The sequence below is a fragment of the Alternaria rosae genome (assembly GCF_020736505.1).
Source record: "Alternaria rosae strain MPI-PUGE-AT-0040 chromosome Unknown BKA58scaffold_3, whole genome shotgun sequence".
NCBI classification, from domain to species: Eukaryota; Fungi; Ascomycota; class Dothideomycetes; order Pleosporales; family Pleosporaceae; genus Alternaria; species Alternaria rosae.
Window position 1 is genome coordinate 550,271 of NW_025763572.1, and position 23,698 is coordinate 573,968.

Consider the following 23,698-nt stretch of genomic DNA (forward strand, 5'->3'; position numbering starts at 1 on the left):
GCGTGGGTGCGCCTGCGGCAGCGCGCCTCATGCGCAATGACAGAAGTCTACACGCTGAGCCATCGATGAACATATCAGCTCACAGACCAGGTGCATCGGTGCCGTTGATGGCTGTCAACACAGATCGTCGTCGCGACCACTACGTTGACCTCGCGTCGATTGCGAGGCCGTTCGCTTGTGGCGGACCCGAAGAATTTTGCCGCGTGCCGAAACGCGACTAGACTAAAGACGTGCCGATTACGTTTACTTTCTCAGGCTTTGCACACGCGAAATGGCTAAGAAGACCGGCCTCAAATTATCGACAGACGTTAATCACACCGACAGTAAGCGGGGTGGCTCGGGTGTTCTCGTTGCATGCCCAGATCAGGCATGACGTCCCAGAGATATCAATCACAGAAGGCGCGGGATGCTTTCGACCCCAACATCGATGGGAGATCGACATTCCCTGAATGCGCGGCCTGCCACTGCTAATCTACTGGAAATACCGAGACCGACACGCCCGAATTGCAACGAGAAATCTGCCGTTCACTATAGCAGGCTGTTGGACCCTTGCCCGGCTCCACACCTGCCAAACACTACAGTAAGTTCAGCGGTCTCCTCCGAATGCAACACTTTCCCTGGCAGCACGTGCCGAGCAGGCGCGAAGGTGGACCTGCCCTAAAGCAAGTCGTATCGACAACGGGCAATGTCACGCGATATGCTCGATTCAAGGATCCATAGCCTTTCTGTTGACCTCGTATCGCCTTGGTACTGTAGCGCTACCCGAATGTAACCTACGTACGACATTACTTGGCGAAGGTAGGATCAAGAATCTTTCGGTTCTGTCCACCATGTATCGCCTGAATCTAACACCGACTGCCTCACCCGAGCTACACTACAGGCAAAGCTGCAAGAACGGCAATGTTCATCGCTGATGGTTGTATGTGCACTGTCCGTCGTCTGTCGGCATCTTCCTAGTATCAGCCCTAAAAAGATACATGTTGTTTGATTCGATCTTTCCATCTCTCCTCACTCCAACTGCTACCGCCTTGCGTCGAGGCTGCTTCGCGGTGAGATGCGTTTTCATCCCACATGGCAACGGCGAACGACGTTTCAAACTAGACGAGGTAGTAGCCCTCGCCATTGATCCGCTCTATTATGGGTCAGCCTTCCTTCGAGTGACATGCACCAGCATGTTCCATCAGCAGTGCCATAAACACCACCCATCAATAGCACCGCCATCATTTCTATCACCTGTTACCACCAGCTACCAATATGTGCGGCGCCGAACCTCTCGTCAGCATGAACAGCGCTGAATCCGTCGATGCCTTCTACGCGCTACTAGCAGAACGGAAACATCTTGCTGCATCCCGATCGGTCGAAGCTGCGCCCAAATGGCCAGCAGCCCGCAATGATCACTACTGCCACCAAGAGGTGTGTCGACACGATGTCATCGATCTGTCCTCTATATGCGAGCCGTCCGACAGCGATGGCGATGGGCATTCACACATCGTTCTTGACGACGAATTTTATGACAGTGAATACGAAACTCCATCGAGGAGTAAACAGTACGAAATTGAGAGCTGTCGTTCAGGCTATTCGGATGAGTACGTTATCGAGGATGTTCTGGTCAGGTAAGTGGCTTGCTGACATCACATAGATTCGTCCCTCTCCGTTACAACACACCACCCACATTCTACGATGCCCAAGAACCCGGAAGCCGTCAGATGTCTCCGATAGACCCCAAAGCAAGCATCCGTGCCCTCCGACAAGAACTCGATATTCTACAAATCAGCAGCGCAAAGTCATGTCTCGACCTTGAAGAGCGCTTCGATAACCTCTCCTTGTTATACGGCACTCTGCGTAGAGACTACGAAGATTTTGCCCACAAACACGACGTACTCCTGCGGATTTCATTGAAGCAGTGTGAAGATTTAGACAACCAAGCGAAGGTCCTGATGGAATTGGGCGAGTGGAAGATGCGCACGCAGAACAGTTTTGCTGAGGTACAAGTTCAAGGACAAGAACCGGAGGTTTTGTATCTTGGCACACCGCGTTCGACATCCACAGTAAGTATCGGACTAGAGAATCTAAGAGCTACTCCTCTAGCGACGGAGAATCAGGATGTTACATCGACGTCGAATAGACGAGAAAAAGGTGTCGGAAGGATGCCGCCACCTCCGATCACGCCCGCCACGACGCCTGAACGATGTGCCACACATGCGCGCTTGGTCCTGAGGCTATAAGCCAAGCAAGATATCGAGGAGGAAGTCATGAAATTAACTGGTGCTCTGGTATCGGACGAGCCGGCACGCCCAAAGCGGGTCAGAAAGCCCACGGAGAAACGCAAGGCCGCTGAGCTGGAAGCCAAGTCCACGGGAAAGAAAGCGAAGAATTCCCTGACTTGCACATCCGCCTCGTTCTGATTGTGTGAGCATCATGTCTGGTCCGTGGTTCGTGTGTGTTGAGGAATAAGTGAGACCATTGGTTAAGTTTGGTGGCCTGCAGTGGGTACATCAACAATGATACCCTTGCTTTTCCCTGACTACATGTTTCCAAGAAGGAATTTGCCAAACAAAAGCTCACTTCCCTGCACCGCCACACGTGACGATGTTCGCGTCGACTTAGGGCCTCCGAAGGTTTTCGGGGTTGAGCTACCCTGCGATATTTAACATCAGCGCTACCCGCCCTTCTCAGAACCATCGAAATCGAAGGCACTTGAAATCTGGACTTTGAACGTGTCGTCTCCAGGAAGTTTGCAGTCGTAAGTGCGAGGTTTGGACGTCACGTCGGGGAGAATGCGACTGCGAGTGTATGTACAAGTAAGGTACGATATTATTACTACTTGGCTTGCTATCTGTCGAAAAAGCTAACACGTGTGCTGAATGTAGAAAGAGAGTCCCGAGAAACCAGGCGCACGATGATTACGGTACTGCCCACGAGCTGATGACTCGCTCGCTATCAAAATTTGCGAACAAATGTCGCGCGACACCCCCCTTCGTCTGCTACTGAATCGAATCCAGCCCAGCGCCTACCACAGTAGCACGCAGTGCCTAGGGGGTACCGAACGTTTGGCCATATGCTACAGATCTGATAATCTGTTCTTGTTTTTCGCCTCCCAGAAGCCGTAGCTTCGCACTCGAGATGATGCCGGGAGTGACACCCATTGGTAAGGTTCCATAGGTGGTATCGTCAAGATCCATCACCGGTACCATTCCAACCATCCGGTTCTCCCTGCGCGTACACGTCTATATGTAGATCCTGCCAGTCCCAAATCTGCTCCATGCCGCCCATGTCGACAGCAGCCGGATCACCGACCGTGCCAAAGGGGTTCTGGGCGAGAAACTGATCGATATCGAACGAAAGCTCATCCGAGATCGTCATCGCCGGAACATCACTAGCAGTAGAAAGTCCTATTGCAGCAGTCGGCTCCGGAGGCGCCGTGTTCTTCACTGGCGGCATGACCGCAACAGGTGCAGGTTCATGCGCCGGCACCGGCGGTGTCGTTGTAGGTACCGAGGAAGAAGTTTGTCGTTGCCGCTTGCTGGCTGATGAGTACCGCGAAAGTTCTGGTGTGGCCTGCACGAGCTTGAAGAGGAAGTTGTAGGACGTAGCGCCTAGTTTCGTTGTCCCGCTGAGTTGATGCAGCATATCCAGAGAGCTTTCGATAGCATCAAAGATCTCTTCGCGATGAGGGAGGAGATGCTCGCGGTCGTGGATGATGGCGGAGCAAAGCAAGGTCGCCGTGTCGAAGATCGCAAAGACAACCATGTGGAATTTGGCGTTGATGGGGAACTCGTGGTCGAAGAGTTGGCGCGCTACTTTCAGTAAGCGCAACGCGATATCTACGCCTTTCTTCCGGAACTCGTCGTCTTGGTCGACTATCGCGTCTCGCCGTTCTCGGGTCAGGTACGGCTTGAAGAAGTTGAGCATCGTCACAAAGATAACGCAATGTAGCTGACAGCGCTGGAACACGAAGAAAGGATGGGACTCATCGAATGATGTGTCGGGGTCTGTGAAGCGGAAGATGGGGGGTAGTTCCTCGATGAACTTTTCGCATTCCGCTTCTATCGCCAAGACCTGCTTGTCCGAGAGAGCGTGTTCAGACTGGGCGTTTCCCATAGTAGCGGCAATTTTACGACCGAGGGTTGCTTGAAGGGCGATGTGTGCAAAGGGTGATAGCAGGTTGGGCTCCGTGGTCGACTGGTCGAGCCGTAGATTGGGGAATTTGAAGTCGAGATTCTTTTGGTCGATGAGGTTTGGACGGCCGAGCCATGCCGACATTTGCCTGCGCGAGAGTCAAGTCATGATTCGAAGATAGGCATTTTTGTGCTTACCAGTCCCAGATGTACAGCAGCGTCCAAAGACGTCTCCTTATCTCTATATCGAACTCGCACAGGCCTTCAATACCCCCATCTTTATCGATGCCCAGCTCTTGTGCTTCTCGAATTGTGCGCGAAAGCGCATGCCACGACTCCACTATCTTCGACTCAGCCTTCAACCAAACGCACTTTAGAAACAGCTCTTGCACGCGTTCAACGCTTGTTCTTGCTGCGCCAAAACTCCGGCTCAGTTCTTCCGCTGCGTCGGAGAACCGGTCGGTCAGAGTCTGGCAATTGCAAGCCAACTCAAACTCAATCATTTTGCGGAGCGCAGGTGTGAGGTACTGCACTGAGTACGCGCAGATCCTCAGGAGCAGGCAGGTGAATTCTGGAGAAAGTTGCTTGCCGGCAGCGCGATCTGCCCACCATTGGACATACTGTTCGGCTAATGTTGGCCCATATATTGCGGTGTAGCGGTAGTTGACGACATTGAGGAAGTGGTTAACAAACGCATCTGTCCATGGTTAGAGAATGGATCGCTAAAATCTCGCGATTTTGTGCCTACCCGTTATTGATCTTGGTGGAACGGCTGAAAGAACTCTCTCGAGAACGTCCGTCGTAACGGAGCTCTCTGTCGGTGAGTCTTTCCGCGGACCGTTCTTGAAGTTGTTAGTTGATATCAATGTTGTGAGAAATGCTGTTACCTCTTCCACTGTGCCGACTTTGTAGTGGACATGGCCAGGCATGTACCCCCACGCTTTCAGCCCATCTTCGAGCTCTTCCTGCTCGCCATCCTGCGATAGAAATTGGGGCTCTGCAGAGTCGGGAGCGCTTCTTTTTGTGCCTTTGGTGCTGGAGGCCGAATTTTCACTGCGCAATCGCTGTTACCACTGGGTTCCGCTAACTGCGGGGTAGACAGAACGATCTACATACCGAGACGACTCTGGAGAAGGCTCCTGCTGCCCTCTTTTGACCGAGAATTGACAAAGATGGGGAACTTTTCGTGCCTGGCAATGATTGCAGGGCCATTCTCGCGAGCACTAGCGGCGTCATTAGTTCAAGGGGTAGATGCAGGGCCAATGTGGAGTGTCGTCACCTTTTGTTTCCTCCGTTGGCATTCGGTGCAGGAAGTCGTCGCGCGACTGTCTTTCAACGATTGCATAGTTGCCATTACACTTGATGAAGACCGGTCAAGATTGAGTAGTTCAAGTTTTATGAAAGCATGGCGAACGGACGAATCCAACGCTGTTGAGTTGTGGATCGGACCCTAAGACCGACCCCACCAGATCCACAAGAGCCGCTGCGCCACCTCCACGGGCCGAAGTTTTGGAGCCAGCCAGAGCTGACCCTGATTTCTCAGCACGTCATGTGATGTGTGGCGATGCTTTTCCGTACGAGAACCTTGGAAAACTGTCATGTCTACGCGACTGCGCACATCAATTCTGCAGGATCAACGGAACCTTCGACATTGGCACCTTCCGCCCAGGCGGCATTTGATTAAATCGCGCGGCATTGCGGCCTCCGAGGAGTTCCTGGCGAAAGATACCGCGAGGAAGCTCGTCTTCCTCCGCCTCATTCATACCGTAAGTGGTGTCGCCTACACGTTCCTGGCATTAGTTTTGCGGATCTGCGCGCATTGTCTAGACCGCACGACGCTCGCTTGCGTATTTCGAAATACCTTCCAGAGTTCCGAAGCGTCGTACCTGACAAGGTGGACGGTTGCGCGCCGACTACCTATGTACGGCTCAGTACGGTTCACGTGTTCATCGTATTACTATGCCTTTCACTGTCACATAGCATCATGTCACCACAGTCGCGGCCATCGTGAAAGTCCTCCCCAGTGTTGCCTTGGTCACTCCAAGCATGACGTCATCGCACCTCAACTATCGCTTGTAGCCTGGCAGCTAATCTCAAAACACCACGATATCGGCACATAGCGACACCTACGCTTAGCAGCTGAGTTCGCGGTGGGACATTTTTTTGGACTTCAGATATAAGAAGGCGCTTCGAGAATGCCAGTTCAACTTTTCCCACAGCACCGCCTAGTCCACAACTTTCGATACCATGGCACGCGCACTACCTCTCATACCTTGGTCAAAGACCTCCATCTTTACTAGTCGCATGCATCTGTACTCCTCAAGAATGGTGCAAAAGGCCGCTCTGGACTTGTTTGTACTAGGATTCACTCAACAGGCCAACAAACTTCTCGAATCAATCCGTATATACGGTCTTGACACAACAACCCAAGACTATTACGGCCTGACAACCAAGAATCAGTTGCAACGGGCCTAGGACGCTAGCAATTCTTTTCCAACATGGGCAAACAGACTAGATGATGCGGATGCGGATACTATCAGCACCACAGGCTTACCTAAAGACGTTGCATCGAAAGCTAAAGAAGGCACGCTGAGTAAAGAAGACGTAGACGCTGTGTGCGAGCGCTTGAATGCAAACCCGGATACTTACTACAAAATTCCTGAGAAAACGATGACGCTCGGTGCGGCGATACATGTCGCATTGCTCGCAGGCGAAGAACGTGTAGCTACTAGCTTGGTGGAGAACAACATGAAGGAGTTGTACCAGTACTTGCTGGAAGGTTGGCACGATCCCGACATAAGCGGAGACGAAACCAGAGAGTGGCTTCATAAACGCCAGGGCCTGGAGCATTGTCCAGGCATATGGAATGTCCTCGTATCGGCAAAACTCGGAGAAGTTCTCGGCGTGCGCGCATCCGACGTGGATGAATATGTCGATGAGGGTTGCGCCCTCTTCGAAGAGCGCTCTACCAAAGGCCCAGTCCGAACGTATCTATCCAAAACCATTGCCGAACTCGTAAATATGATGGACAAAAACATCCTCACCCAACGCGAAGACGACGGTCAAGACGCAGTACCCACTGTCCTTAACGACGGCGCATCGGAAGCTCAAATTGCCGCCCTCGAAGAACGCCTCTCGTCACCCGACGAAGACTCATTTGTTGCGCTCCCCGGTGAAAAGCTTCCCGATGACTACAAAGACTTCTTACGCGCGAGCAACGGCATCGAAGAAGATTTGTTCTTTAGCACAGAGGAAGTTGATACGTCAGGAAGCTGGATGCATGATATGAGCTACACTCTGTTCCCTGACGAAGCAGACGGCCATCTCCTTCACGGAAGCGATAGAGACATCGAAGAGATCGAACTAGGCGAATATGCGTGCTTCACTATCGGCACGGGTGACCACGAAGGCAACGTTACTCTTATACCACCTGCTTCAGTCAGACCCATCGTCGAGAAGTTCGAAAAGGTGTATGCGCAAGCAAGCGAGACGAACAAGACAGTCTATGAGCGCGCAGCCTTTGATCTGTATGGTGGTATAGATCAGCTCAGGGCGTTGGAGTGGCTGTGTATTGAGTTTCAGCACTCCGCGTATGAGGAGAGGATTTGGGGTGGACTGAAGCCTTTTCTGGAGGAATATGTTAGGCGTGAAGTTGATCAATGGGATGCAGTTGGGAGACGGGAAAGGAGAGATGTGAAGAAGAAGCAGGAGGGCGAGGCTAAAAAAAGAAAGAGAGAAGATGGTGAGCCTGATGGGGTTAGTGACGATACCAAGTCCCTTCGTAAGACGTAGGATTGGTATTTCGTCATATGGAAGCTGTGGCCCCACCTGTATGCTCACTGTCAGCTTCGTTGTGGTGCAGTCGCGGCTTACTTAGTTCAGGCAGGAAGCATTACTGGGAGCGATGATGCCTCGTTTTTTAGCCGGTAGTGTCGGCAAAACCTTTGCTGTGGCGTCCTGCGTAGCCTCACTACAGCAGTGGTCGTGCTGACCGATAAGCAGAGGCCCATTTATCCAGGCCAGAGACGTCGGAGGTTGGAGCAGGAAGGGAAGCGGACTACCCCTGAATAACGTTTCAAAGGTGACTATCTACCACATATTGCAGCCGTGCGGCTCCTAACGCCTCGTTGCCTTTTCGCAGGCAGAAGGCAGAAGGCAGAAGGCTCTGGTAGGCTGTCACCACAGACTACCTGCACCTGTGACGTGTTCCAGCTGCAATCTATATAACGTTTTTGGTGAGCGCGCCTATTGGCACGTCACCATTCGCCCCTGTATTAGTTGTTCAAGGTCCCTATCTCAAGATAAAGAAACGTCGATTTACCAATGGGCGAGGCTGCTTACCGACGATCGATATTCAGACAGACCCATGTCTCCCTAGGACACGTTACACGGCTGACATCCCCGTAAGATGACTTGCGGCGCGTACAAGTACGGTGCGCGCCCCAACGGCCAGCATCCAGTCCCAGGAATGCTTAGCTCCCAACGTCATGTCCGCCATCGTTGCCGCTACGTGTTCTCGCTGCACGGGCATCCTTCTAGACGAGGGAATTTTCTATGCTCTCGAGAGCTTGGACAACATGACCAGATCACAGTGTCCAGGCTGCGACTTCTTCCTCAAGGTTGCTAGAAGACACGGAGTGAATGTAATCTCTGAAGCACAAACACAGATTCTCTTAGTACGACGTTCCAAGGACGGAAATCTCATCAAAGTGTACTATTTTCGCAATAACAACTCCCAACTGTCCATTGCAGAAACATGTGAGCTAAGGCTTTGTGCGGCTTTCGGTATGTGCCTGAGGCGATTTCGATCACTTTAGTTCTAATCTTAACCATGTTCAGGGTTCGAAATACCGTTCTGTGCAGACTTCGAGGGTCTGGATGACAGGTACTTGGGCCGCCGTATAGCGTCGCAAGCAGACAGCGCAGAGCGCTTCGATGTCGCAAAAAGCTGGCTTGAGCGTTGCACTCGATCGCATGGTGCAGCCTGCGCCCTTGAAGCGGCCGTGGGTTTCCCGACGCGCCTTGTTCATATATCTCGCGACGATCCCAGCCAGCTAAAGCTATGCCTGACACAAAACATGAAAGGGCGATACGTTGCTTTGAGCTATTCCTGGGGCACAGGGAATACCTACAAGACCACGGCCAAATCCATCGATAGGCTGAGATCCGGCTTCCGAACAGCGGATCTACCGAAGACTCTACAGCATGCTGTTGCCATAGCACACAAGATGGATTTCGAGTGGATCTGGATCGACCAATTATGTATTCTCCAGGACAGCGTCGATGACTGGAGTTTTGAATCATCTCATATGGCTAAAGTTTATGGTAATTCAGCCTTCACTATCTGCGCAGACTCATCCAGTAACACAGAAGATGGTATATTCCACGACCGCACAGTGCTACAGTCACATTCTTTTGGGCCTAACTTCGCGATGTGCCTTCAAACTATCTGTACACCTTGGAGAGACATGGTCAACCATCCGCTGTATCATCGCGGATGGGCTTTCCAGGAACGAATCCTTTCCGCTCGCAACTTACACTTCTTGCAAAGCCAGATTGCTTGGGAGTGTAACACTACGCTGTATCTGGAAGAAGGCCGGGGAAGACACAGCAACCCGGATACTCATTTCCCTAAGCACATGTTCACCAAATTCTACCATCAACAAGAGGACGTTGATCCAGATCCCACAGAATTCGAAATCATCAAGAGGATTGGAGCCTGGAACTCAATTCTACAAGAGATGGCTGTCCGTCAACTTACAAAGGAAACAGATAAGTTTCCATCCATCTCCGGTTTGGCAACAGCAGTAAAGACACCTGAGATGGGCGACTACATGGCTGGAGTCTGGGCACATAACCCCTTCATTTCCATGGCTTGGTTTCCACGTTTCCCGCAGAAACAGCCAGAAGTTTACCGGAGCCCATCATGGAGCTGCAGATGGACAGATCATCAAATAGTCTGGTATTACGACACGTGGCTCGGAAGCGATGATAAATCTACTGACGTTATATCTGACTGGGTGTTATGGAATGATCGATACGGACCGCGCTTGGAACAGCACAACATCATTCTCATGAATGAGGATAAAAAAGGCAGGGTCAAAGAAGGTAGCAGCTTGACTATGACTGGGCATTGCCGCTCAATTTACGTGGCAAATCTTCCACACTCGGACTTTGACCACAACTTCAATGAAGTAGATTGGGCTATCGGAAAAATAAATAGTTCAGCACACCGTGTGTGTATGGACGAGAGGCTAGGGTCCTGCGACGATGTGTGCTCCTTCACGGCAGATTTTCCGGGTGTCGATCAACAGTACGATCGCGAGAATGTCAGAGAGTACTTATGTGTTCAGATTGTGCGAGAGCGGAAAGAAAAATGGAAGAACCCAAAAGTTATAGGCTTGGTCCTTGAAAGATCAAAGGGCTCTGCCGAAGAAGCTTTTCGACGTGTCGGGCTCACCGACTTTGACATGACCGATGGCGCATGGGTGCGAAAGACTTTGAAGTTGCTATAATTGGCAAAATGGACTGCGTTAGGTCAGTACCACAATCGAGCTTCCATCTTGCCCACGAAAGCATGAATCCTTATGCAATCTCGAGCTAACAAACCACTAAAGGCCAAAAAGGAGATGGAGATGTACGGCATGGAAGGCCCTGATGGACGGGGGTACCACTTTTACAACGTGCTATGGGTTGAGCGTCAGGAAGGAACAGTATAGCGGCGCGCGGCAGAACGCGTATCGAAAGCAGTATGATATGGGATGCAAACCGCACCCCGTCAACGAAACCCATTTTTGGTTAATCACGATTTTTCGACAGACCAGAATGCACCTCTACTTAGCCTCTACGACAACATCACTCTCTTGTATTTGTAACCAAGACCCTAGTCAAGTAGGCGGCATCACATGCGCGGAGACGGGCCAGTCAGCTTCGCACTACGAGTATGCGTTCGCAGCTCTAGGAGCTACGTACAGATGGTGCGCAGCAATCACGTTGAATGCGCCACTGGTTCAAATTTCGGACGAAAATCGACGGTGTCCGTCCCTGGACGACATCATGTCTCCATAAACGGAGTAATCAGCAGAAATAAATATAAACCGATGTCGTCTGCTATACTGAGAAAGATTCTGTATCGGTCCGACTGCTGTTGGTATACATTCTGTTTCTAGAACAGTTCTCGTCATGGTAAAAATATTTGTGTAAGTTTTCCCTCGAAAAAGTTGAAAGACACTCGCTGATCTTGGCGTTAATTCTACAGCATTGGGATTACAGGTTGGATTGGCAATGCAAGCGCTCGCGCGATCGTAGCTGCGCACCCCGACTACGAGTGGACGGTTCTCCTTCGCAACAAGACAAAAGAAGAGAGCGTGAAGCAATTATTCCCCCCAGAAATGCGATTCGTGATCGGAGACTTTGACAGTCACGATGTCATCTCCTCTGCAGCAGCTGTCGCAGACGTTGTCATAAACTGGGGTAGTAGCGACCACGAGCCGTTGACCAAGTCCATCATCGACGGGATGAAGAAGAACAAGTCTACCTGCTACCTAATCCACACCTCAGGCGGCGGTATACTTACGGGCGAAGTTGCCAGGACGGGGGCCTACGGCCAGGCTACCACCAAGGTCTACGACGACTGGGACAATGCAAGCGACCTCCTCACGCTCCCTCCCGAAGCGCCACACGTGAGCGTCGATACCATGATCCTGGCGCTCGACCACGAAGCGCCGCATATCAAGACCATGATCGTCTGCCCGCCAATTATATACGGCATGAGCAACGCCCAGGACATACAGGAGCGCAGCGCCGCACGACAATACGTAAATTCCATCCTAGACCGCAAAAAGGGCTTCGCGGTCTGTGACGGCAAGGCTATCGTCAATACGTTACACGTTACCGATCTAGCGAACTTCTTCGTCAAGGCTACGGAAGCAGCCGCGCAGGGCGGTGGCGCTGCAACGTGGGGAGGTGTGGAGTCGTACTACTTTGTGGAAAACGGAGAGATAGTCTGGGACGAATTCGCGCAAGCTGTTAGCAAAGCGGCTTTTGAGAGAGGGCTGCTGGATACCCCGGATGTGGACTATCTGAGCGCAGAGGAGGCGATGAAGCTTGATCCAATTAGCCAAATTGCTTACGGTTCCAGTGCAAGGTTTAAGGCGATTCGAGCTGGAAAGACTCTTGGTTGGAAGCCAGAGATGCCGGGGATCTATGAGGACTACCTGTCGAATTGGCGGTTCAAGGCGGGCGAACAGCACTTGTTCATGTAATGTGAACCCAGTTCCAAATCATCGGCTTGCATTTGCTACGATAGCTTAGTATGTCGTCTTCGCCGCCTTGGCGTCTGTTATACGCACGCGTACTTCTTTTTTGGTGTCATTGTGTAGTTCTTTAGGCGCGAAAGCGATTAACACGTGCCATGAAGCCATGCCTAGCTGCACCCCTAGACTGTGAGCAAAAAGAATTCTGTTCTAAGATCCACCACATGAGGTGCAAAACGATGAAGCGCGCCATCTTCTTACGCGATCCAGATGGTTTTTGCATGGAGAGACGGCGGTTGGTGGATTTAGAGGGTGCAAAAAAAGTCAAAAACATACAACAGCGGGGATTCGCTAGTGGTCACCCACCTAACTACTAATCCGCCGGTATCATGCTTGTATATGGCTGAGCGGACGGGAAGCCTAATTTTCATGATCCTATGGTCGTATGTGCAAGAACAATCGGTTTTTGCCAATATATAGTCATTAATGCGGCTTCCTCGACGCGTAGCTGGCACTGGTGTGGATCGAACATCGGTGTCGCGGGCGAAGAATTGGTAGAGCTACCAGTCTGGTCTGTTCCAACGCTGTGCCAGCTCACAGTTGACGATAACGCGGGCTCCAGGCTCGAAAAAGCAACAGTACGCCGACGAATACGGGGGTAGCAATCGAGTTGGCCATGTCGCATGGCGTGTTCGTGGTGACGGCGCTGGTGACTATTTGAATATTGCGTCGACGCGGGAAGAGGAGAAAATCGTAGAGTTCCGGCGCAGTGGATGATTGAGGGGCTTTTATATATCGGCAATCATTTGCGCGGCGCAGTCGCCCCTGAGTCCCTGAGATCTGGGTAGGAGATGCCCGCACTACAATCCCTGTTCGCGACTGCACAGAGCGCGCCTTAACGACCTGGATCCTGTTTTGATGCCGACATGTTGCTATTAGTCCATCTAATTAACTCGGCTATATAACTAAGTCTCTGCTACATCTCCGTATCGCTTGACGATCTTCTCAAACACCTCGTCCAGAGTTGCCTTACCCACGCTGTAAAATTCCACATTCAGGTCATCCTTCGCCGCTTCCAATGTCCTAATCAAGCCTGCGAACTCATTACCCTCGGCCGGAATCTCAAATCTGACCTGACCGCCCTGCGTCTCGCGACTGACGTTCGCCAAGGGAAAGGTGAGAGCAATCCATTCCTTCATCTTCTGCAGTTCCTGTGGCGAGGTGCAAGGTGCTGCGCGCGACACGAGATGAATGTGATATTCGCTGCCCGCACGCTGCTTCAGGTCTTCGCGGTCGCCAAGAGCGAGCATGCGCGACGAGACAATGCCAATGCGGTCAGCCAAGGCGTCGGCCTCCTCCATCGAGTGCGTCGTGAGTACAACGGCGCGTCGCTTTGCAATGGTTTGCAGGCAGTGCCACATGACGCGCTTTGCGTTCGCGTCGAGCGCCGAAGAAGGTTCGTCGAGCACCAGGACACGCGGGTTACCGACAAGTGCGACAGCCAGAGACAGTTTGCGCTTCGTACCGCCAGAAAGCTTCTGCGCCAACTGGTCAGTCCAGTCGTTGAGACCACACGCTGCAATTACGGTCGACACATTATGTTCCACGTCCTTGACTCCTCTTATTTTGGCAAAGAAGCGCAGCGTCTCACGGACAGTGAGGACGTCGGCAGAGTCAAACTGTGGGCACACACCAAGGCTGGAGCGTGCTGCAAGGGGACTGGTCAGAATTGGGTTTCCGGCGATGTCGATTACAGATCCTGGTGTTGAGGGTCTAATGTCGCCACGAATCATCGAGATGATGGTCGATTTGCCAGCACCGTTGGGTCCAAGTAGAGCAAAGATCTCCGATGTCTTGACGCCGAATGTGACATCGTCGACTGCAAGGTTCTTGCCAAAAGACCTAGTCACAGACTCAACCCTGAGGTCAATGTCAGGTGATGCCAGCCGTCTACGTTCGGTGAGAAGATCAGTCGTATACATGTCTGTCGCCTCTGTATCGCTGACCAGACTTTCGCGGCGCAATGAAGGCAAAGCGAAGCCACTGTCCCACCAAATGAGAAGCGCAAACAAGAGAACGATTTGCACAACCAAGAATAAGATGGGCCCGCCATAGAGGTAGAGGGACCCGTCACTGTGGCCGTTGCACTTCAACCCAAGCTGCTGAAGACCGATGAACAGCGTCCTTTCCAAGCTGACTACTGGCGATACTATGGCAAGACCAAAGTACAGGGCGTTCATCGTGGACTCCAGTTTTGCGTAGGGTGTAGTGGCCTGGATCTCAATCAAGCCAGCAAAGTAGGCAAAATAGACAATGACCTGCATCAAGGCCATCAAGAACCAAGCAGTGACCGGTTTCTTTGTAAACATGGAGAAAATGTAGCTGAGTAGCGCGCACGCAATGCCATACAGAAGGAAGATGACGAAGACCAGGCCGAGTCCGTGCCAAACGGGGGTCGACATGGAAAGAAGACCTGTAGCAACAGCACTGATTATGATGACGAAGCTACCATCGAAAGCCAGATGCGAAAGCCAAAGTGGCACCGGACGGATCCCGTTGGAGTATTGCATTGAGCGGACGTTTGACAGGCGCTCATCCGTCGGGTATAAGACAAAAAACACTGGGTAGCTATCGTTCATGTCAGCTTTGTTGTGCTACTTGCGCGACTGGTTAAAACGTACCATGCCATGATCAATCCATAATAAATGATGAACATGGTAGGATCGGAAGCGATGAGACTCGGAATGACAGTGCTGGCGAATTCGTTGTAAGAACTCGAGATGCCAACACCACCAGCCATGACGTTGTAGAAGTTCAGCATCTGTTGCATGGCGGCGCCTCCGCTGATGTCGCCCATGATAGTGGGGCTGGTTGAGCTATCGCCCATCCAGATTCCGCCTCTGATTTCTGTGATGGGAAACCCACCACCAAAGCTGTATCTGGGACGGGCCACTAATTCTTTCCAGTCGTTCTGAACTGCTTGCGCGAATTCTTCGTACGTATCAACTATCAAAAGCTGGTTCTCAAGCTGCGAAGAATTCGTGTACCCGGACTTATAGGTGTCTGAGTAACTGAAAGTGTGATTGGTAGAGTATACGTCTACCATCAAACCAATCCGTGTTGAGTTGAGTTTATCGGAGGGCCCAGCAACGTACGACTTTCGAAGCTCGTTTGTGCCGGAGTAATAGGCATTACTCTCTGCATAGAAAACACCAATGTCGTTCCGATACGCGTTGTTATCGATGAGGTCTGCTTGCACCGGGCATCCAAGCGGAGCATCGAACTTCTTGATGAGTAGAGGCGCAATACCTGCTCCGACAAGAGCGAAAGCAACGGCGACAAAATAAGGTAGCCACCGACGTTTAAGGACCTTTACTCTCTTGAGCAGCAGAATCCACCACTGCTTGAGAAGAGAAACGGGTTGCCCTTCGGACAGTTCATAGTCCAATTCGGTTGCGTCAACAATGATGTTTGCAGTCTTCGCTTTGACAGTGTCATCTTCCTCGGCCTTCTCCTCCAAAGGTTGGATTGAATCACCGGTGATCTTGATGAACAGTTCCTCCATGGTCGGTCCGGAAAGCTGATAGCCATCGAGGTGGTGATTGTCAAGCTCGGCAGCAACCTCTGCAGCGTGAGCGGCTGTCGTGACATGGTACGTGGTCATATGCCGCGATTGTTCCGTTTGGAGCGGCCCAGAAATGCTGATATCGACGTCTGTCTTGTAAGGCAATCTGACAGTATAGCCGTCTCCAAAGCCATGTTTCAAGGAGGCTGAAGTGCCTGCAGCTCGAATAGTTCCTTTGTACATGATGGCGATATCATCAGCAAGGTAATCGACTTCGTCGAGGAAGTGAGTCGTCATGATGATGGTGCGTTGTTGCCGCTCAGTAAGTAAGATCTCCCAGATTCTTCGCCGGGAAATTGGATCGAGGCCGGTGGAGACTTCATCCACGCAGCAGACGGCACTTCCACCCGCGAACATCATTGCCATCTGGAGCTTCCGCTTCTGGCCACCAGAGAGTGTCTTGGCTCTAGCTGAAAGCTTCTTCAGAAGATCGACACCCTTGGCGAGATCGTTCACGGCCTCGTGGTTCGCTGCTGACAGACATTTCAGATCGCTAAAGATGCGGATATGTTCTTGGACCGTCAACTCAGGCCAGATGACATTGTTCTGTGGAGCGTAACCGAGTCCGCCTGTTGGGTCGATGATGATGTTTCCAGACGTAACCCTCTGTTCACCCGTGATGCAGTTCAACGTCGTTGACTTGCCACTTCCATTAGGTCCAAGCAAGCAGAAAATCTGTCCAGGGTATGCGTTAAAATCGACACCTTTGACCGCATCGACATTCTTACGGCGTCGAAACATTCGAGCAAAGAAGCCGGGCTTGTATGTTTTGCAAAAGCCAGATACTCTGACGGTCGGATCACCTGCGCTTGCGGGCCGTTCAAAACGTCTATGAGGAGATGCTGTTGAGAAGAGAAGATGTTCTACTAGAAAAGCCAAGATCGGAAACACGAGTACGTGTAAGAGCAATATGAGCCAGTGGATGTACAGCGGAAAACGCCAATGTTCGGACTCGCTCGCCTCACTGACTCGATGCATCATGCTAACCGGTTTGCCGGCTGCTTCGAATGTTGCCATACCAGTAATGAAGTACGTCAAGTTCGCTGAAGGGAACAAGACGCTCAGTATGGCGCAAACAGTACTCGTCTGGTTGAAAAGCACCGCTGGGAGGATGGCGGCGACTAGTGTAACGACCACCATGATGGGGCCACTCAACTGGGCTTTCTTGAAGAAAGAGGCCCCAAAGAGAGAAAATCCAGTCACTGCGAGTCCATAAAGGAGAATGAATCCCACGGGTAGATAGTTAGAAGTGACGGGCAAGATAGCGGCGGAGATGACGATGGCCACTGCCAACCAGCCGGGAAAGTAGACCAGCGCGAATGATGCGTAAGTCGCGATTTGTCGAATAGCTATGCCCCGGAACTTGGAGCCTCCCATTATCATGGTGTCGATCAAACTAGACATTCCTAGCTAAGGTCAGTCCGTGTTCTGTAAATGACTGTTAGCACGTACCAATTTCGCGCTCGCGAGCAACAAATGAAGTCAGATGATCGACCACGCCAATCAGTGTAAGAGTAAATATGGGTGGAAAGGCCCATGTAACAAGGTTCAGGTACTTTTCGGTTCGAGACGCTTCTAGTGCTCCCTGGTCCTGACGGGTGAATGCGATGATATCTAGTTTGGATGGAATCTGCGATGCGTTGTCTGGTTGGGACCGTGCGATAATCTCGAGCTCGAGCGCGCGCTGCAGAGGGGATGTGGCTACCTCGATAGCATTGTTGGTGCTCGTAATGTCGATGGGATCATACGGCGTGGTCAAACCCTGAATTGTGTAGTTCCAATATCCGGCTGGCGAATCGTTGGTTCCCTCGGTTGGACTGGAGAAGAATACGATGGCGCTGTAGCATGGTGATTCGCCATTGTTGTCGGTTCGGCAAACTAGAGCAAGGCTTTTTGTATCGTTGTATAGCTCTGGTGTTTTCCCAGCAGCACTGATCCGTCGTGAGAGCGAATCAATGACAGATGCGACCTCTCCTCCTTTCATGCCGTTGTCGACGAAGCCTACAATGTCATGGTCGGGACTAGCCTGAAGTCCTTCTTCGAGGGAACGTAGCTGTTCGAGTGTGAGTATTGCCTTCGATTCTGCGTTGGTGCCTCAAAGCTGTGGAGGTCACTTACCTGGTGAGCCGAAGACACACCCCAATGCCCCCCAGAAGCAAACCACGTCTTGCTAAAAGCGATAACAAGAATGACAACAAGCGGAATGGCGAGTGCACGGATAAAAGTGGTGATTGGTTTTCTCAAGCAGACAAGCAAGAGATTCTTGCGCATGAGCGCCCAAATTTGGCGGAATAGCAAATCCATGGTTCCGATTAGGGAAGAGCAAAGAAAGGTTCAAGAAGGCATTCAGCGAAGGTTCAGATGGAAGAAACTTGAGTTCTTGAGGTATACGAAAGGTGCTCAAGTTAGGCTTGGGGGGTATAGGGTGTTGATAGTCAAATTGTCGTAGAGCTAGTTTGCACACGCCTAGTGATACAAGCATTAGCCCAGAGAGAAGGGGCTGTGCTAACGCAAGTGCGGGTAAGCTAGTGTGCCTGTGCGTAGACAGCGACCGTTTCGTCCCGCATCTTTTGCGAATCACGAATGCGGTCCCTTTCCTACTGGGGTCCGCGGGTGTCTCCGCTAGCAACGTAGCACAGAAGACAGAGAAATGCACGGACTGGCCGACGCGTTCGCCTACGGACAGCTTAACACATGCTTTTGGTTTTTGCTCTCTGTGCTCGTGAAATTAGCTTACTCCCGAGGTCTCCTTACCCATGCCCTTAGCTATGTGGTTTTGGACTACTATGCGTTGTGCCACGAGAAGAAAAACAGACTACCAAATGTGCACTTGCGCTCCAGTGCGAAATACAGCCGTACGGGACTCCAAGAGCGGGTCAGTGCGCAAGGCGGAGTTCGTGCTCGGGTCCTCTGGGTCGTGATTGCAGCGCTCGGGTTATCCGTGTGATGATTGGACGGCTATACGCTAGGCGAGGCTGAGTGGAGAACCCTAATACCCGAAGCTTCGCACCGCACTAACGGTCGTAAGGACGGGCATTCTGTGTCATCATACCGTCGTTGATACCTCCCCTCCGGCGTGTGGTTGAGCAGTGGGGAGTTGCGCGACCACGGCCGTCGCGCGCACAAGTACATCAGACCGCCGCTCCAGTCTTCTTGAACAGTGCCAGTCTCCATTCTAACACAGGCTCAGGAAAGTAGCAGCCTACCGACTGGCATCATGATAGCAATAGGGTGAGATGGGGGCGCGTATCGCACCACGCGTTGGTCGTGAGGACAATAGCGACTCCCTTAGGCATCACTGCGTCAACGTGGAAAGAAGTGGATGTTGGACACTCTTTTTACAATCGATGGACAACGGGATACCTTTATACATCCGCAATTATCTTGGTGGCGTAGTCGCCCCTAAGTCCCTTACAGAAGATGCACTTCCCTGCGCGCAGCTACACAGCGCGCGCAATCACGAAATATTAAAACAGACTTGACGCTATCATCGCTTGGCCATCGCAAGGATCATGAACAGCCATCTGACTCTTCAAATGGCTGTCCCTCCATAACTATGGGTGAGCCTCTTCAAGATGCGGTGATCTGTGTATGACGGGCAGGCGCCCCGCTTCCGCTTCAGCCTTGCGCGTTGATTTGGCCCCCACACTTATCCTACATAGCCTCCACCATCTCACAAGATGGCGCAGCTAGGGTTGTGGCTACTTAGACCTTTCAAACATAACGATTTACAAGTCCTCAACTTCCTGTCTTTATCCTCCTGATTCTTGCACTCTCGTCAATGTTTGTACAATCATGGCCCGGCTAAACGGTTGCTTCCCGAAGCTCCTCCCCACGCTAACCGGATGGAGGAGATTAGCCATCCTGAACATCGGCGCGATGACCCTTCTGACGCTGTTACTATGCGGCTTCACCGTGGCTTCGATCCTCAAAACAGACCTCACACAGATAGGAAGATATCACATCAATGGCGAATACAACTTCGAGCGAGGGGCCGCCGTGCGCAACGGTTTTCTGTTCCACTCTTCGCCGTGTCGCGAACCGACGGCGGGTAACATCAACACGGTCCTCCATCTACTCGTCAACGCCGTGTCCAGCGCGATCTTGGCGTCTTCTAGTTTCTTCTCGCAGGTACTCAGCTCGCCAACGCGTGCAGAGGTGGACGTTTCGCACGCGCGGGGCAGATCTGTCGACGTCGGAGTGCTGTCATGGCGTAATGCACTGCGATTGTCTCCCTTCAAGACTGTGGCTTGGGTCGCACTGTTGGTCACATCGCTGCCACTGCACTTGCTCTTCAACAGTGCCATACTGCAGTCGGTCGATTCTGAGGTCTCGCTCCAGGGGGATGATGCCGCCTGTTATGTAGGCGTCTCGAACCCGCTTCTCTTAACGGTCACGCTAGCCTGTCTGGTTAAAGTAATAATCTGCGTAACAGTCGTGTGGGTTCTAGGACGCCAGGAGCCTTTGGTCACGCCTGGGGATGCGGTGGCTTCGTTCATCTCCATGCCGGACCCGTCTACCGCTGGCAGGCTAGACATGCTGATACCAGCTTGGAAGCACGGGGCTAGCATTGGTAGTCCGATACTATGGCGGCATACCCCTCGAAGAAGGGCATCTTGTCTCTCCTCACGGACATGGGCATATACGTACATTCTGTTCATCGCCTGCATCGCGGCTGCAGCTGGCATTCTTGGGAAAGAATATCATATGATACAGAAAGACGGATGGTAAGTTTTTGTCTTACATGGATATACTCACTACTTAATCCCATAATCTAGGCTTCCAGCGAGCTTTCGCGACTCTAGCAGCGCCTACACAATCATGCCACCCAAATCTTCCGTTCCCTTCATCACCACGATGCTTCTGGCCAACATCCCACAACTTGTCCTTTCAGTCTGGTATCTTGCGTACAACGCCATCCTGACTCGGCTGCAACTCAGCCAGGAATGGGCTCTGCTTTCCGCATCGTGCCGGCCCCTTCGTGTCTCTCAGCCCAAGTATTTCCTCCCTTTCCCTTCAATGTGCTAAAGTCTACATGGTACCATCATCATCTTTAAGCAGAAAAAAATATTGTGTGCTGACCAGAGTTTTGTTAAGAGGTCGACAAGTCGGTACATATAGGCTTCAGCTCCCATACAGATACAGCATCCTCCTTATCAGTCTTAGCGCTGTCATGCATTTCCTGCTCTCCAAGAGCTCGTTTGTGCTACTCTACACGGATGGTATGTATCTAGACCAGGATACCACACATAATCTCAACATGCATGCGCTGATTTTACGCATTAGACGATCACTCACCAGGTTTTGACAGTTTCGAAGACTTGCAAACCCTACCCAGAGACCTTTTAGTCGCCTGGGGTCTATCTCCAACATACTTAGCCGCCCTACTTGCCCTAGCCGTGACCGCTATCCAGATTCCCTGGCTTCTGGGATTGTTGCGACTGCCTGGGTACATGCCACCCGTCGGATCAGACTCGCAGGCCATCGCGGCTGCTTGTCATGTCTCACCGTTAGCTAAAGCTCCTCTTAGCGAGCAAATGGAAGGGAAAGGAGAAGGCTACGAGCCCGTGTCGATGGCCGACGAAGAGGGAAATAGTGGTCTTCTAGCCGTGTCTAGAAGTCTTCTCTCATGGGGCGTGGTGAAGATGCCTCAGGATTGGTATGATGCTCAGGTGGATCGACGTGATAGTTCAGGAACCGGCCGGCCGGTGGAGCATTTGAGTTTTGGTACGGCATTGGATGGTGTAAAAAGGCCTATCAGGGGACGTTTCTACTCATAATCATGATTTGGGTATCTTCATACATTCGATTTATAGCGAAATATCCATCTATAGATCCCTTCTGGTATCTACGCGCCTATTGCAGCTCTGCTTGATGTGATTGCACTAGATCAGGTCCAGTCAAATGCATCGTTGATCTTACGATCAAGTTGCGAAAAGGTGAGGTTATAATGAGTTGAAGCAGTTTAGGCAAGTATGCATGTGTTGTCGCGCAAGGCTGTGCGGGGCTGTGTAGGCAAAAAGCATAGATGGTGGCGTTTTAGGCCTTCGATGATGACTGCAGAAACACATCACGGAGGGCTGCGACTTTGATTGTGGAACGCGATGTCAGATCAGTAGGAGAAACAGATAGGCAATTAGGTGCCATTGTCATTACATCCCTAATGCATCAATGTAACGTGACAGGATCAACTACAGAAAGTGCACCCTGAGGAAAGGAGGTTGTCTGAAGATGAGCAGAAGCGCCACAAAACACATCCTCGCATGCGGGGCGCCTCACTATCAAAGCCACAGACGCCTCGGCACCCTTCTTCCGCTTACGACTGGTTCAAGATCGCTTTGGCCCCCAACAAACTGATAGTTGCGTAGCCATGAAAACAGCTTGGTCCCCAATCAATGTCTGCTACTTTCAAGCCTGTTCAATCTCCATCGAAGCTTCGAAATTTCTCTATACAAAACACAACCATGACTGCGACACCAACAGCAACGTTTATAACCGACCAGAACGTTATTGAAGGATTCAATCGGGGTTCCATAACTACCGTTTTCACGCCTCCACCCTCATGCACCGAAACTATTACTTCCGCCACCGGTGCTTTATTCGTCGGACACTATAGACTCGACTTTGACCAGGAGTGTTATCCGAAAGCGTCTGGTCCATCTGAAGCACCGGCACCGTCTTCTGGATGGGATGCATATTACTGTGCGCGAATAATACCCCAGATTGGATATATACGACTAATGCTATGTAGATAGCCCGGCTATATGCCCTGCCGGTTGGACCGCTGCGACTACATTCACGAGCGCCATTCCCATACACCCAACACCATCGGCATATTCTCTCGGATCTGCCACTACCGCAGCTTTATGCTGTCCTCTGTAAGGTATCATGATTCTCGTCACCAGATTCGAAGTTCTGATCACTCTACAGTGGATACTCGTTGTTCCTCGATGGCCACCAATGCTCATCCATAATTACAGCAAACCAAGTTCTCACAGTACGCATCTACGATGGGCCATTCAGCTCCAGCAATTTGAGCATAAGCACGCAAGCCTCCGATTGGTGGGTGTTTGGTGACGGCGTGCCTATCATGTGGCAATCAACAGACTCGGCGGTACTTGCGCGCGCTACTTTCACGGCATCGAGCCAAACGATCACTGGGCCAACGCAGATATCACCAAGTACATCTCCTACGGATAAAATTTCGTCTACCGAGACTCCGTCGTCATCGCCGGGCGGCCTGTCTACGGGTGTGAAAGCCGGATTGGGTGTTGGCATAACAGTGGCTGTTATCGTGCTGCTAGTGGTTGCTTTTCTTCTTGGGAAAAGAAGGCGACGACACTATGAGCACACGCCAGCCACCCAAGAATACGCCATGCCAGGTCACGATGTTCCAAAGCATGGAGAATTTGACCAGGGAAATCTGGGATACCATGAGATGCAGGCGGATCATGCGAGAACGGAGATGCAAGCAAACCCAGTGGAGATAACAAACCAACATGAGCTGCCGAATGTAGCGCATTAAGAGGATGCTGCCTATGTGAGAGAACGAAGCAAAATGATGTATAATCTAAGACTAGAGATTTGACTAGCGCAAGCTTGGTATGCCATGAAGAGATGGTAAGGACGGTAAGGACGAAACCGTAAAGCTGTATGTCGGTACAGACAATGTGATGAAGGAGCGGTATTGTTGTTGGCCG

The 23,698-nt window shown here is 51.5% G+C and overlaps 9 protein-coding genes across 9 annotated transcripts; 7 read left to right on the forward strand and 2 right to left on the reverse strand.

The window, feature by feature from the left end:
- Positions 1-1,164: 1,164 nt before the first annotated feature.
- Positions 1,165-2,265, forward strand: BKA58DRAFT_117616 (uncharacterized protein). Its single transcript, XM_046164071.1, has 2 exons — positions 1,165-1,586; positions 1,640-2,265. The coding sequence occupies exons 1-2, from the start codon at positions 1,255-1,257 to the stop codon at positions 2,223-2,225; spliced, it is 918 nt and encodes a 305-aa protein (XP_046027192.1). The 5' UTR covers positions 1,165-1,254; the 3' UTR covers positions 2,226-2,265.
- A 531-nt stretch (positions 2,266-2,796) lies between these two features.
- BKA58DRAFT_379434 (uncharacterized protein) lies at positions 2,797-5,536 on the reverse strand. The gene is made up of 6 exons (XM_046169810.1): positions 5,398-5,536; positions 5,235-5,341; positions 5,006-5,171; positions 4,867-4,960; positions 4,317-4,815; positions 2,797-4,267 (listed from the first exon to the last, which is right to left on the reverse strand). The coding sequence occupies exons 1-6, from the start codon at positions 5,470-5,472 to the stop codon at positions 3,172-3,174; spliced, it is 2,037 nt and encodes a 678-aa protein (XP_046027193.1). The 5' UTR covers positions 5,473-5,536; the 3' UTR covers positions 2,797-3,171.
- Positions 5,537-5,588: 52 nt separating this feature from the next.
- Positions 5,589-6,513, forward strand: BKA58DRAFT_117635 (uncharacterized protein). The gene has a single exon (XM_046164072.1). The coding sequence runs from the start codon at positions 5,717-5,719 to the stop codon at positions 6,236-6,238; it is 522 nt and encodes a 173-aa protein (XP_046027194.1). The 5' UTR covers positions 5,589-5,716; the 3' UTR covers positions 6,239-6,513.
- BKA58DRAFT_117671 (uncharacterized protein) lies at positions 6,514-8,288 on the forward strand. Its single transcript, XM_046164074.1, has 2 exons — positions 6,514-8,199; positions 8,260-8,288. The coding sequence occupies exon 1, from the start codon at positions 6,789-6,791 to the stop codon at positions 7,908-7,910; it is 1,122 nt and encodes a 373-aa protein (XP_046027195.1). The 5' UTR covers positions 6,514-6,788; the 3' UTR covers positions 7,911-8,199; positions 8,260-8,288.
- On the forward strand, positions 8,259-11,007 carry BKA58DRAFT_117643 (heterokaryon incompatibility protein-domain-containing protein). The gene is made up of 3 exons (XM_046164073.1): positions 8,259-8,903; positions 8,958-10,655; positions 10,736-11,007. The coding sequence occupies exons 1-2, from the start codon at positions 8,606-8,608 to the stop codon at positions 10,631-10,633; spliced, it is 1,974 nt and encodes a 657-aa protein (XP_046027196.1). The 5' UTR covers positions 8,259-8,605; the 3' UTR covers positions 10,634-10,655; positions 10,736-11,007.
- Positions 11,008-11,212: 205 nt separating this feature from the next.
- On the forward strand, positions 11,213-12,807 carry BKA58DRAFT_334409 (uncharacterized protein). The gene is made up of 2 exons (XM_046168218.1): positions 11,213-11,317; positions 11,377-12,807. The coding sequence occupies exons 1-2, from the start codon at positions 11,301-11,303 to the stop codon at positions 12,380-12,382; spliced, it is 1,023 nt and encodes a 340-aa protein (XP_046027197.1). The 5' UTR covers positions 11,213-11,300; the 3' UTR covers positions 12,383-12,807.
- A 504-nt stretch (positions 12,808-13,311) lies between these two features.
- Positions 13,312-18,302, reverse strand: BKA58DRAFT_334410 (uncharacterized protein; the record flags this gene model as incomplete). Its single annotated transcript, XM_046168219.1, has 4 exons — positions 13,312-15,001; positions 15,055-17,404; positions 17,451-18,051; positions 18,117-18,302. The coding sequence occupies 4 exons, from the start codon at positions 18,300-18,302 to the stop codon at positions 13,339-13,341; spliced, it is 4,800 nt and encodes a 1,599-aa protein (XP_046027198.1). The 3' UTR covers positions 13,312-13,338.
- A 1,395-nt stretch (positions 18,303-19,697) lies between these two features.
- BKA58DRAFT_379442 (uncharacterized protein) lies at positions 19,698-21,852 on the forward strand. The gene is made up of 4 exons (XM_046169811.1): positions 19,698-20,725; positions 20,777-20,995; positions 21,096-21,220; positions 21,285-21,852. The coding sequence occupies exons 1-4, from the start codon at positions 19,794-19,796 to the stop codon at positions 21,776-21,778; spliced, it is 1,770 nt and encodes a 589-aa protein (XP_046027199.1). The 5' UTR covers positions 19,698-19,793; the 3' UTR covers positions 21,779-21,852.
- A 591-nt stretch (positions 21,853-22,443) lies between these two features.
- BKA58DRAFT_467051 (uncharacterized protein) lies at positions 22,444-23,680 on the forward strand. Its single transcript, XM_046175047.1, has 3 exons — positions 22,444-22,700; positions 22,750-22,876; positions 22,929-23,680. Exons 1-3 carry the CDS (start codon positions 22,463-22,465, stop codon positions 23,521-23,523), a joined length of 960 nt encoding a protein of 319 aa, XP_046027200.1. The 5' UTR covers positions 22,444-22,462; the 3' UTR covers positions 23,524-23,680.
- The last annotated feature ends 18 nt before the right edge of the window (positions 23,681-23,698 follow it).

What these genes read in the sequence shown, in the direction of transcription:
- BKA58DRAFT_117616 (XM_046164071.1), top strand. Translation starts at nt 1,255, where the DNA reads ATGTGCGGCGCCGAACCTCTCGTCAGCATGAACAGCGCTGAATCCGTC. An exon ending in CGTTCAGGCTATTCGGATGA is followed by an intron (nt 1,587 to 1,639) that starts GTACGTTATCGA and finishes GACATCACATAG; the next exon opens with ATTCGTCCCTCTCCGTTACA.
- BKA58DRAFT_379434 (XM_046169810.1), bottom strand. Translation starts at nt 5,472, where the DNA reads ATGGCAACTATGCAATCGTTGAAAGACAGTCGCGCGACGACTTCCTGC. An exon ending in AAGTCGGCACAGTGGAAGAG is followed by an intron (nt 4,961 to 5,005) that starts GTAACAGCATTT and finishes AACAACTTCAAG; the next exon opens with AACGGTCCGCGGAAAGACTC. An exon ending in CTGCTGTACATCTGGGACTG is followed by an intron (nt 4,268 to 4,316) that starts GTAAGCACAAAA and finishes ACTCTCGCGCAG; the next exon opens with GCAAATGTCGGCATGGCTCG.
- BKA58DRAFT_117635 (XM_046164072.1), top strand. Translation starts at nt 5,717, where the DNA reads ATGTCTACGCGACTGCGCACATCAATTCTGCAGGATCAACGGAACCTT.
- BKA58DRAFT_117671 (XM_046164074.1), top strand. Translation starts at nt 6,789, where the DNA reads ATGACGCTCGGTGCGGCGATACATGTCGCATTGCTCGCAGGCGAAGAA.
- BKA58DRAFT_117643 (XM_046164073.1), top strand. Translation starts at nt 8,606, where the DNA reads ATGTCCGCCATCGTTGCCGCTACGTGTTCTCGCTGCACGGGCATCCTT. An exon ending in AAGGCTTTGTGCGGCTTTCG is followed by an intron (nt 8,904 to 8,957) that starts GTATGTGCCTGA and finishes AACCATGTTCAG; the next exon opens with GGTTCGAAATACCGTTCTGT.
- BKA58DRAFT_379442 (XM_046169811.1), top strand. Translation starts at nt 19,794, where the DNA reads ATGGCCCGGCTAAACGGTTGCTTCCCGAAGCTCCTCCCCACGCTAACC. An exon ending in CTTCGTGTCTCTCAGCCCAA is followed by an intron (nt 20,996 to 21,095) that starts GTATTTCCTCCC and finishes AGTTTTGTTAAG; the next exon opens with AGGTCGACAAGTCGGTACAT. An exon ending in TGTGCTACTCTACACGGATG is followed by an intron (nt 21,221 to 21,284) that starts GTATGTATCTAG and finishes TTTACGCATTAG; the next exon opens with ACGATCACTCACCAGGTTTT.
- BKA58DRAFT_467051 (XM_046175047.1), top strand. Translation starts at nt 22,463, where the DNA reads ATGACTGCGACACCAACAGCAACGTTTATAACCGACCAGAACGTTATT. An exon ending in TGGATGGGATGCATATTACT is followed by an intron (nt 22,701 to 22,749) that starts GTGCGCGAATAA and finishes AATGCTATGTAG; the next exon opens with ATAGCCCGGCTATATGCCCT. An exon ending in GCAGCTTTATGCTGTCCTCT is followed by an intron (nt 22,877 to 22,928) that starts GTAAGGTATCAT and finishes ATCACTCTACAG; the next exon opens with TGGATACTCGTTGTTCCTCG.